General features: G+C 37.7%; 1 protein-coding gene across 1 annotated transcript in view; it reads right to left on the bottom strand.

The window, feature by feature from the left end:
• LOC124712146 (sentrin-specific protease 1-like) overlaps positions 1–11,186 on the bottom strand; it is a 40,561-nt gene extending 29,375 nt beyond the window's left edge. Inside the window, exons 1-5 of the mRNA XM_047242443.1 lie at positions 11,175–11,186; positions 10,368–10,415; positions 2,562–2,729; positions 2,351–2,473; positions 2,132–2,269 (exon numbers count right to left, since the gene is read on the bottom strand). Of these exons, the coding sequence (XP_047098399.1) occupies positions 2,132–2,269; positions 2,351–2,473; positions 2,562–2,729; positions 10,368–10,415; positions 11,175–11,186 (489 nt within the window). The remainder of the gene's footprint in view (positions 1–2,131; positions 2,270–2,350; positions 2,474–2,561; positions 2,730–10,367; positions 10,416–11,174) is intronic.
• Positions 11,187–13,406: the final 2,220 nt, after the last annotated feature.

The raw sequence follows: 13,406 nt of genomic DNA on the forward strand, positions 1-13,406 counted from the left end.
CGGTTACTGTGAGACCATTTATAAATTTCGCTGCACAATACACACAAGCGTCGAGGATTACCGATTGAATACACAGGCAGCAACCTTCTATGAAGAAGGCATACAAAAACTTGTGCCATGTTATGACAAGTATCTACAAAATTTTGGAAGCTATGTAGAGAAATACTTTAGCAGTTTTAGATTTTTGTAAAATAAATATTTTTTTCTGTATCTGTACATGTTTCTGTTATATAACCAAACAGAACTTACTTTGTGGACATACCTTGTATTATGATGATTACAACATGTTATAATGATTTGGAGAAGGCAGAGTTTAAAAACTAAACTTTTCTGCAAGAGTTCCAATCCCTGACCTCATGCTTACAGGCTAGTAATTAAAAAAAAATTGCACTAGGAAAATACCACACTGAACTCTAGACAACGGTGGAAATCTTATGTACTGATCGTTATTGTAATTTGTATTAGGTAGATATGTATTCATCTTAAAAGAGCAATTTAATTTTGTCATCAGGCACAGACTACACTAAACTGTAAATGCACTGGGAACAGAAGTTATTAAAAACTACTGAAAGAAAGCCTTGCCATATTAGGATTTTTAAGTTCAATTAACTCTTGTTTTTGTCAAACAATTTTCTCAATTTGTAAATTGTAACCTTCCAAAACTCCCTAAAGACAACTAGACTGTAAATGTTCAGTGTATGTAAATTAATCTGTATGTCGGCTATAAACAAGGTCAATGAGAATCATCCCCATCTGACACAATTTGTACAGTAACTTCTAGCTCTTTATCTATCTGCAAATTAAGTCTTTTTAAATATTTAGTTCCTTTAGTGACTGGCTATGAATCTATCCATGATACCATTAATATGTAATTACTTGCTTGTATAATAAAGAAATACCAGTGCACCATTTGTGGTATTTGAAACATTGTTGTAGCATAGAAATACTCAAAATGATTAGTATACATACATGATGACAATTATTGAACTATACAGGGGGAAAAATGAAAGAAAAAAAAATCAAATTAGTTATAAAATATGGCACGCACACACACTATTCCAAATGTAAATGCCAATGCAAATATTTGGATTCAGATTTAGGTTATGACATGTCTAATATGCTGTCATCATTGGTGGTGATGTGACGCAGGTGAATAGTTAAATTCTGCATGACCCACTGAAGCACTGGAACATTGATGCTGCTGATGACCTCCTGAATGGCAGTTTTCAGTTCATCAATAGTTTTGGGGTTATTGCTGTACACCTTGTCTTTAATATAACTCCACAAAAAGGAGTCACATGTGTTCAGATCTGAAGAATATGTCAGCCAATTGAGGTTCATGCCAGTGGCCTCTGAGTACCCCAGAGCTAGAATACGGTCCCCATAGTTCTTCTCCAGGACATCAAACACACTCCTGCTTCAATGGGATCAAGCTGCTCCTTGCATGAACCACATCTTGTTGAAATCAGGGTCACTTTGGATAATGGGGAAGAAATCATCTTCCAAAACCTTAATGTACCATTCAGTAATTACCATGCCATCAATTATTCTGTGACTGGACATTGTCTATCACACAGTCACCCATTGAGGGCGAAGAGACTTCTGCATCATGAAATGTGGATTCTCAGTCCCCCAGATGCACTAATTTTACTTATTGATGAACATATTCAAATGAAAGTGGGCTTCATTGCTAAATCAAACCATACAGTGCATAATAATTCCCATCATGCCATGTGGCCAACCGTGCACTTTGAATGTCGTAACACATACTGTTTAGGAGTTACAACAATTTTATTTCATATAGTTCAATAATTGTACATACTACAATGATTTATGGGTAACTGGAATGGTAAAATCAAAATATCTCAAATTCCTCTCACATGAGATTGTCAATAGTCAAAATAACTACTCTACTTTGAGGGTGCAATATACAGTAATTTACTCTTCCAACTCAAAATAATCATCACCTAGGCAAGTCCTTTTTTTCCCTTTCTTAACATTGCTGCTGCTCCTATGAATTTACTATTTGCCAGTCTCTGTAAGAAGCTTTAGTAAGTACTTATCAATGAAGTACATGAAACACAAACTAATAGGCCTTGGAAGCACTATAGGTAATGATTTATTTTATTACTTTCCGAGTCCATCGCCTTACTGCAGAAAAACCACTGGAGTACAGCCTTGGGAAGAAGAAAGTGTTGAAGGTGTAAATTGATGGATATCCATTCTGTTTTCCCCTCTCAGTGAGCAGACTCATGTAAAAATTGATAACCTATAACAAGAACCAGTTTCAATATCCAGGGTAAGTTTATGACAAGATGGAGGTATTGATTGACAAGAAGGTATATTTCACCTGACAATTAAGCCAATTTTTTTTCTTTAAAGTGCCAATGTCATGTCTTGTTATTTTCAAGTTGAATGCATCCACTAGAACTTCATACTGTGGCCCTGATCTCAGGGCTGCTGCAACCATTTGCTGCACGGAAAAAGGATTAAAAGGGATTAATAATAATTACAGGTACCTTTTCTAAGTTAGTTCTTAGAACTGTTTGCTGAAATTTTACCTGCATTTTTTGAGTCAGCTGAGGGTATGACTCTGTTGCACTTTCATCAATAACTATAACTTTTGAAACAGAATCTGTTATTTTCATATAGTTGCATATCCTTTCTTCAAGAATTTCAGTGTACAGATTCTTATTTATCTCAGTGCATAGCTCAACTTCAGAGCTGCTCTTATATTTTCCAGAAAAAAATTCAAATAACTCATTCCTGAAATGCACAAAAAAGAATACCCTCAATGGAGTATTTGGTTTACAGGACAATAAATACATATTCATCTGTAAACAAAATCTCTGCTACCATATTGAAATTCATTTCGAATGGGTAAGAAATTTGCAAACAGGAGGAAAAACCCTTCTGGGGTGATTCAGAGCAGTACTGAGGTATTAAAGAGGCATTTTATTTCTGTAAAAGCAAATTATTGGATTCAGAAAATAAGACATGTGCCTTCTACACTCCATGAATTACAAAAGTCAGCAGTGTCTCACCCTAACTGCACACTGATATCCATACATACTAACAAGGATTATTGACCTTTCAGCAAATTTATTGTAGTCATGAATAAGTATTCCATAATAAAATGAAATCAGATATATGGACAATCTCTGATGATCAGTCTAATCTACTTTGTGGATTTCCACATTATGAGGACAAATATGTGTGCATACACCTATACAAAAAGCAGGTTCCACTTAGCTGCAGGTTTTGAACTGCAGTTTTTACTACTGGACACTAAATAAAAGGGATCAAGTATTTGTCTATTCCGTTAACACTTGAGGTGTTTGTATTTACTAAGATAGTTACCCATATATTGCAAGTTTTATGTTGCCTTTCATGAGATAGAGATCTGTGTTCAAGAATCTCCTGGTTCAGATTTTTCCATAATTTAAATGACAAATGTTCATTGGTCAAACTTAAGCTCATTCACACTGCCCTCTTTTGTTTATGTCCAACAACATGTGTTAGATCTATTTGATATGGGTCTCTCGCACCTTAGCAATAATCTTTGATGGGCCACACAAGTGTTTTCTAAGTAAACTCCTTTGCAGAAATATTGCATTTTCCTAGCAGTCTAACAATGGACCAAAGTCTGCCATCCAAGAATGAGGAATATGATTTACATGTAAATCAGTACATTTATGCAAAAACTGAAAATTGGAAGGAAATTATTTACTTGATGTGATTGTCCTATCAGTGGAATTCCTCAGAAAATAAGAGAGAAAATGAAACAGTCTTGATTTCAAAACTGCCTGTGGTAGGAGTGAAAATGAGGGGAACAACTGGTAAATATAGTAAGCTTGTAAAGTAAAGTTACTTTTATCCTTTTATGTTGGGGATGTAATGTTTGCAAAAGGGTGGGCTGGTTCATGAGGACTGAAGTAGGATTTCATGGTATTCACTAACTCAAGAAGCAGAATTTCTTCAAAAACATGACTGATTATTTAAAACTGTACCAAAACCAATAACAAATTGGGTGGGCATGGGGATAACTTTTGCTGATGAGAGATGATACTCTTGTGGTGACTATAATGGGGAAGAAGCTATTGATAAACAGCAAGGTCACTTAGATAAAGCTAAATTGGAGGAAGCAGAAAAGTTTAGTCCTAATCAAACTACAATTAAGGGAACTGTTGTAGACTGTTTTTGACAAGAAGCCTGGAACAGTAAAAATTATGAATTTAAGCTAAAACTGTAACCACTTGAACAATTTTTCATTAAACTTTGAGGTACCATTCACAAAGAGGGTGACAGCACAGACGGAAATATAAAAAATGGAGAGTTGGTGAGTAACTCGGAAGAGTGGCAGTGAATACAATAGCCGACTGGTAGTTGTGTCAAAAGTAGATGGTGGGTTAAGATTGGTATTGGGTTCAAGACAAGGAAGTGTTTGAAAAGCAACAGATGACACAGAAAACAACACTGAATTGTTCACAAACATTTGGATACATAAAATTAGTAACCAGTTCAGGATATATAAAATTAGTAACCTGTTCAAAATTTACTTCCAGTTTCCATCAAATACCACTTCAACAGAATTCCAGAAAGTATGCTGCATTTATATACACCAAAGCTGCTGCAATACTACATTTGTACCTTTTAGCCTACAGCTAAGTTTGTTCACGAATTATCTTTTGCCTTAGGGAGGGAACATTTGGGTATATTAACACTATGTTGCTGTTGCTGAGGTTTTAATTATTGACAGAATCTGGGGAAGTTTGGGGAATTACATAAGAAATTAAGGTGAGGGGGAGGGGTGTATGTCACTGAAAGAGTGCAGCTTTTATCTTTTGGGTGCAGTATTACTAAAGAAGGAATTTTGCCTGACAAGAAAAAAGTTTAAACCTTCACAAAATTTCCTGTTCCAAAAGCAAAGAAGCAGTTGAAACCATTTTATTGGCTTTATGGGTTCCATAGGAAGTTCATCAGTATATTAGTTTTAAACACATCTTGTTTAAAGAACCTTTTAAACGAAACCTCCAGCTGGGTTTCAAACAAACATTGCAAAGTAGTATTTGGCATGGTTAATAGAATTATATACGAAAGTAAAATTTTTGCACAGACCTGACTGAACCATTCTGTGTCATGACTCACAGCAGTGCAATGGGTTGGAGTCTCATTTGTTCCACGATAAGGGAACTGTAGATAAATATATAGAACACAGGGCAAGAGCCTTTGGATATGAGGCACTACAGAAGCATGGAAAGCCGTTTACTGTTATGAAGGAGGAGTTTCTAGCTGTTCATTTGGCATGTAATAAATTTAAAAATTACTTCTTGTGGCAGAAAACTGTAATATATTCTAATCGCAAGATCAATTTATTTACAGGAATGTAAACTTTGCTATAGCAGCATAACTGGGTGTAGTTTGATTACACCGTCATATACATAAAAAGGGAGGATAAACTGATTTCTGATGTACTTTCAAGACTGCTTGAGTGTGTTTATTGATAAATAAACAAACTTATGTCCCTGGACCATTATGTAGAACAGTATTAGACAAGTTTACATAATTTTTGCAAATTTACTAGTTTTGAGAATGCATAACTACATGCATATATCAGTAAAATGAGTGATACCTTCAAAAATAGCCTCTAAAATACAAGCATCTAAAAAGTTGATATACAGGGTGATTATAATTAAAGTTAAACTCTCAAAACACTGTAGAAATAACACCACTAGTCACAATTTCGTCAGTCAGGGAAGTGGGAAAAATGTATGGCAGAAGGAAAAAAAAAAAAAAAAATAGTGTGAAAATTGTTCAAATTGTTGAAATTTGTATAAACATGCCAGATACACAGCTCTTCCTCCTGTTGCATCTGCAACATTTGCCATGACTGTCTAAATGCAGGATTGTGCTCAGCTTGTAAAGCTGTATTACAAGAATGATGACTGTGCACAAGTTACTCTGCAGAAGTTCTGGAAACTGAAGGGTCTGAAAAATAGACATTGATCTGATGACTGCCGTTGGTCTGAAGAAAATGATTCGGAAATTCAAAAAGATGGTCTATTTTGGTGTGCAACCTGGTAAAAGGAAGAAATGAACAGATTCAACATCAGTGGAAGAAGTGGCCACAGCAATGCTGGAGGAGATGAGTGGTGGTGTGCAAACATGTAGTGCATGGAGAATTGCCCTAACATTGGACATACCTGTGAGCATGGTACCTAAAATCCTACAAAACATTCTTCTTTGCTATCTATTCAAACTTACCCATGTGCAAGAGTCACTTCCTGTTGACCTGTCAGCAAGAAAGACCTTTGATTTAGAATTTCTTGCTTGCATGGAAGTGGACAATTATTAATTGTGGAAGATTTTGTGGACAGACGAAGCACACTTCCTTCTGACAGGACATGTCAATGTACAGAATTGTCAAATGTGGGCAAAGGAAAATCCAGCATATATCAACCAGTACCACTTCATACTGTAAAGGTCACTGTGTGGTGCATGTTTATGGCATCTTTTATCATAGGGCCATGTTTATTTGAAGAGACATGTGCTTCCGGTGCAGTTACCTGTACCATCACTGGTAAGCGCTATGAGTGTCTTTTGCGCAACCACCTCTTTCCAGCTCTCCAATAACATGGATGTGTGGATGGATTCATTTTTACGCAAGATGGCACATCTCTGCACATTGCAAATCCAGTTAAGCAGCTGCTGAAGCGCCATTTCAAAAATGCTAGAATTATCAGCCACCATTTCCCTACAGCCTGGCCATCCTGATCACCTGATCTTAATCCGTGTGACTTCTGGCTGTGGGGTTATTTGAAAGATGTTGTGTTCAGTGTTCCAATTGTAAAGTTAGCTGCATTGAAGGCACATACTGTGCAACACCTTCTGAACATGACCCTGGAGACACTTCGATCAGTTCTGGAACATTCTGTTGCTCGATTTCAACTTGAAGAAAATGGTGGACAGCATACTGAACACGTTTTGCACCAGCCACATGGAAATTAATAATCCAATTTGAATTTTATTGGTACTTTTTATGCAGTTTTCGGCCACAGGACAATTAAAAACAAATGTGATTGATGCTTTTCATTTGGTTTTTGGCCTCAGGACAATTAAAAACCAATTTTTCCCATCTGATGTGATACGACCTTGCAGTGGTGGATTGACTTACGTAACTAATGGTATCACACCTGTACACCCATGCACATTGAGTAGCACAGTTTGTTTAGCATCAGGTGTACACCTTAGGCATTATTTCTCACTTGTAGTCAACTACTATTAAATTATGATGCTTACAGCGCCATCTATCACTACATTTTGTAACTCTTTATTTTTCTTATGGCATATATTTTTCCCCCTTCTACAACAATATTCCATTGCAATTTGATGTTGTTCTGACCAGTCGTGTTATTTCTACAGTGGTTTGAAAGTTTAACTTTAATTTTAATCACCCTGTACACACATAATGACCATAGATTAAAATTACTTTATACTTCTCAAAAGATTTTTTTAAAAATATTGGTACATTTACATAAGAAACAATTTTTTGCTACAATGTATTCTTTAACATTGCATGGAGAAGTTTTAATCTAATGACATTTTTGTTTATTTTTGAAAGTAGACATGTTTCCTGCTTTATATAGTTTGGTAAACTGTTTCATAGAAGGTGCCCTGCTTTTAAAGGTGCTGCGTAAGTTAATCTAAGTGAATTTCCTTCAGTATGATAAGCATGTTTATTTCTTGTGTTATAGCTATCGATATCTCTGTTTAAGAATGCAACATTCGTTACTTTTACATAGATAATTGTTTCACATGTGTATAGTGACACTACTGTTAACATGGTTAGTTCTCTGAATTTAGTTCTGCAGGGATATCTTGAACAAAATTTTGCTATGCATCTTACAGCTTTTTTTTTTTTTTTTTTATTACTATTTGTATGTGCACATTTGCAGGGTTTCTCCAGACTACCTTACCGTACAAAATCTGTGGATGAATTAGCCTGAAGTACATTGTTATCAGTGTTTGTGTGTTTATTGTCCTTAATATTTTTCTTGTTAGAAATATACTTGCCCCCCTCAGGAGACACTGCCTTAATGAAACAATGCCCGTATGCGCGAGGGGGTTGTGTGTGAACCAATGAAGTTGAGGGCTATACTGGCAGTAGTCTAACTACTGCCAGGGCTTCATAAGCCAGACAGGTCTCCATAGATGATACTGATGACGCGCATCTCACAACATGCCATGCCGTGCCGTGCCTTGCCCTACCCCGTCCCGTCCAATCCTATACTCTTCTTTCCTTTTCTTTCCTTTTCTTTCCTTTCTCTCTCTGTGATTGTGTGGCGGCAGGCACAGACCCTTAATGTGGACAGTGGAAGATCCGTGGAAAGCACGACAACAGTGATACACATAGGCCTTTCTGCGAAGGTATGGATAGTGCTCTGTAGTCACAGTGAAGACAAGCCATCTAAGGGGTGCTGTTGTTGTTGTCTTCAGTCCTGAGACTGGTTTGATGCAGCTCTCCATACTACTCCATCCTGTGCAATCTTCGTCTCCCAGTAGCTACTGCAGCCTACATCCTTCTGAATCTGCTTAGTGTATTCATCTCTTGGTCTCCCTCTATGATTTTTACCCTCCACGCTGCCCTCCAATACTAAATTGGTGATCCCTCGATGTCTCAGAACATTTCCTACCAACCAATTCCTTCTTCTAATCAAGTTGTGCCACAAGCTCCTCTTCTCCCCAATTCTATTCAGTACCTCCTCATTAGTTATGTGATCTACCCATCTAATCTTCAGCATTTTTCTGTAGCACCACATTTTGAAAGTTGCTATTCTCTTCTTGTCTAAACTATTTATCATCAATGTTTCACTTCCATACATGGCTACACTCCATACAAATACTTTCAGAAATGACTTCCTACAAAGTTTCAGGGAGAGCATAAGGGAACAATTGACAGGAATGGGGGAAATAAATACAGTAGAAGAAGAATGGGTAGCTTTGAGGGATGAAATAATGAAGGCAGCAGAGGATCAAATAGGTAAAAATATGAGGGCTAGTAGAAACCTTTGAGTAACAGATGAAATATTGAACTTAATTGATGAAAGGAGAAAATATAAAAATGCAGTAAATGAAGCAGGCAAAAAGGAATACAAACGCCAAAAAAATGAGAGTGACAGGAAGTGCAAAATGGCTAAGCAGGGATGGCTAGAGGACAAATGTAAAGATGTAGAGGCTTATCTCACTAGAGGTAAGATAGATACAGCATACAGGAAAATTAGAGACCTTTGGATAAAGGAGAACCACTTGCAGTTCTAAGCAAAGAAGGGAAAGCGGAAATGTGGAAGGAGTATATAGAGTGTCTGTACAAGGGCAATGTACTTGAAGACAATATTATGGAAATGGAATAGGATGTAAATGAAGATGAAATGGGAGATATGATACTGCATGGAGAGTTTGACAGAGCACTGCAAGACCTGAGTCAAAACAAGGCCCCCGGAGTAGACAAAATTCCATTATAACTACTGTTGGCCTTGGGAGAGCCAGTCCTGACAAAACTCTACCATCTGGTGGGTAAGATGTATGAGACAGGAGAAATACCCTCAGACTTCAAGAAGAATAATAATTCCAATCTCAAAGAAAGCAGGCATTGACAGATGTGAAAATTACCGAACTATCAGTTTAATAAGTCACAGCTGCAAAATACTAACGCGAATTCTTTACAGCCGAATGGAAAAATTGATAGAAGCCGATCTCAGGGAAGATCAGTTTGGATTCCGTAGAAATATTGGAACACATGAGGCAATACTGACCCTACGACTTATCTTAGAAGAAAGATTGAGGAATGGCAAACCTATGTTTCTAGCATTTGTAGACTTAGAGAAAGCTTTTGACAATGTTGATTGGAATACTCTCTTTCAAATTCTGAAGGAGGCAGGGGTAAAATACAGGAAGCGAAAGGCTATTTACAATTTGTACAGAACTATGTACAACCTCTGGTTTATTCAGTTTATCCAGGTCCCATCTCCTTATATTCCCACCTTTTTGCAGTTTCTTCAGTTCATAACCAATAGATTGTGGTCAGAGTCCACATCTGCCCCTGGAAATGTCTTACAATTTAAAACCTGGTTCCTAAATCTCTGTCTTACCATTATATAATCTATCTGATACCTTTTAGTATCTCCAAGGTTCTTCCATGTATACAACCTTCTTTCATGATTCTTAAACCAAGTGTTAGCTATGATTAAGTAATGTTCTGTGCAAAATTCTACCAGACGGCTTCCTCTTTCATTTCTTTCCCCCAATCCATATCCACCTACTACGTTTCCTTCTCTCCCTTTTCCTACTCTCGAATTCCAGTTACCCATAACTATTAAATTTTCATCTCCATTCACTACCTGAATAATTTCTTTTATCTCATCACACATTTCATCAATTTCTTCGTCATCTGCAGAGCTAGTTGGCATATAAACTTGTACTACTGTGGTAGGCGTGGGCTTCATGTCTATCTTGGCCACAATAATGCGTTCACTATGCTTGTAGTAGATTAGCCGCACTCCTATGTTTTATTCATTATTAAACCTACTCCTGCATTACCCCTATTTGATTTTGTTTTTATAACCCTGTATTCACCTGACCAAAAGTCTTGTTCCTCCTGCCACCAAACTTCACTAACTCCCACTATATCCAACTTTAACCTATCCATTTCCCTTTTTAAATTTTCTAACTTACCTGCCCGATTAAGGGATCTGACATTCCATGCTCCGATCCGCAGAATGCCAGTTTTCTTTCTCCTGATAACAACGTCCTCTTGAGTAGTCCCCGCCCGGAGATCCGAGTGGGGGACTATTTTCCCTCCGGAATATTTTACCCAAGAGGACGCCATCATAATTTAACCATACAGTAAAGCTGCATGCCCTCGGGCAAAATTACGGCTGTAGTTTCCCCTTGCTTTCAGCCGTTCGCAGTACCAGCACAGCAAGGCCGTTTTGGTTAGTGTTACAAGGCCAGATCAGTCAATCATCCAGACTGTTGCCCTTGCAACTACTGAAAAGGCTGCTGCGCCTCTTCAGAACCACACGTTTGTCTGGCCTCTCAACAGATACCCCTCCGTAGTTGTTGCACCTACGGTACGACTATCTGTATCTTTGAGGCACGCAAGCCTCCCCACCAACGGCAAGATCCATGGTTCATGGGGTAAGGCCCTGAAATAAAACCTTGCCAAGTGTCCAGGCAATGAGGTGGCAGCCCCACCAGGACACTCAGGCACTCAGGGGCTGTGGGCTGATAACCTGCACTACCAAAAAACATGTATCACAGAAACTAAAAGGAGAAATAGCTGGATATGACCTTTGGCCTGAAAATGAAAACCTATATTGGTTTCTGGAATGTAAGGACATTGAGAGGGGCAGGAAGGCTAAGACAGGTTGAAAAAAATATGGAGAACTACTGAATAGATATATTGGGACTAAGCAAAATAAGGTGGCCAGAACCTGGGGAATTTCAAACACAAAATGGTGGAGTGTTGCAGTATGTGGGTCAGACAGGTGAGGACGTGATGCATAAGAATGGTGTAGGGCTCTTACTATCTAAAAGCAGAAAGAAGAGCTTACTGGAGTGGAAACCAGTCTCAGAGCATATAATAACCACACACTTTAAAACAAATGTGTAATATGTCACTGTAATTCAATGCTATGCACCTACTGAAATAGTGAAAGGAGAGTTAAAAGATGTATTTTATACAGAGCTTAATGGAGTCCTTTGACAAACAAATTCCAGGGACATAAAAATTTTAAGGGGTGACTTGAATGCAAAAGTTAGTTCAGAAAATGAAGGGTTTGAACATACATGGGGGTCAGAAATGCAAATGGTGAACTGTTAATAGAAATGTGCACTTGACATGACCTAGTCATTGAAGGCACATTGTTTCCACATCATAACTACCATAAGATAACTTGGGTTTCTCCAGACCACATTACTGAAAACCAAAGAGACCACATAGCCATAAGCTGCAAGTTCTGACACACTCTGTTAAATGTAAAAATAGGAGAGGAGCGGACTTTGGAAGTGACCACCACCTAGTTTTGGCGGAATTCAGATTGAAGATAGTGGCAAATAGAACCAAGCTCAATCACAGGAGCAAGAAAATAGATGTGGCAAGGTCAACAGACCAACAGGTCAAAGAAACATTTGCCCTTGAACAACTAAATGGATTCCAGGTTCTCACTAAAAAAAAAAAAAAAAAAAAAACTTTATGGAAGAGGAAACTAACAGGTTTGAAAAGAATCAAAGACAGTTATTTAGATGTGGGGGAAAAAATCTTAGGATTTAAGGTCCATCAAAGGAAGGAATGGTTCTCTGATGCTACACGAATTGAAATCTGCTACATGAATTGAAATCAGCTACAGGAAAGGACTAGAACTTAAGTTAAATCTTTGTAAGACAAGAGCACAGAAGAGCGAAGCACATAAAGAATACACAGAGGTGAACAAAAAAGTGAAAAGGAAATGGATAGTGAGCAAGCAAAATTAGCAGAAGAGGCAGCAGGACAAGAAAATATGAAAGAGCTCTACAATATAACTGAACAGTTGTCAATAAAGAACTTCAGACGTGAAGGACCAGTTAAGAACAAGGTTGGAGTGATGCATACATGTCAACAGGCACAGCTACAGAGATGGAAGGAGCACTTCAAGGAACTGTTAAATTGGGAAGACAACCAAGAGGAACAGGAAATAGATGTTCCAGAGGACGTCAAAGAAGACCAAGATATAAATCTGCAGTGCCCCACAATGGACAAAGTAAAGATTGCTTTGAAAACCCTAATGAATGCAAAGGCTCCAGACCTAGACAACATAGCACCAGAGCTCAACCATGTACCTGGCATTCATTGATTTTCAAAAGGCCTTTGATTCTGTGAAACAAAGTGTGCTGGTAGGTGTTGCGTAAGTATAGTACACCACAGAAAATCTTAAATATCATAAAAGATCTATATGATGGCTACAAATTTTGTGTACTCCACAAGGGAAATATGACAGAGCCCATAAATGTAGCAACTGGAGTCCAGCAGGATTGCATTTTATCACCAACATTTTTTTTTTACTTGTTCTAAACTCAGTTATGAGAAGAGTCACAGCAGACAGGAGACAAGGAATCCAATTGGGGATCCATGAGTGTCTGGAGGATTTGGACTTCGCATGATATAGTTTCATTAGCTTTGAGCTGACTGATATGCAAGCTAAATTAAACTTGTTGAAGGAAGAAGCAGAGACTGCTGGCCTCAAGATAAATATAGACAAAACAAAGGAAATGATAGTAAATTCAGGGAACATGGAGGTGCCAAAGTGCCACTGTTAAAAGGGGAGCAGCGGGTGGAGACTGTCAACTTCTTCCTGTATCTAGGTAGTATA

This window comes from Schistocerca piceifrons, chromosome 8 (genome assembly GCF_021461385.2).
Source record: "Schistocerca piceifrons isolate TAMUIC-IGC-003096 chromosome 8, iqSchPice1.1, whole genome shotgun sequence".
Taxonomy (NCBI): domain Eukaryota; kingdom Metazoa; phylum Arthropoda; class Insecta; order Orthoptera; family Acrididae; genus Schistocerca; species Schistocerca piceifrons.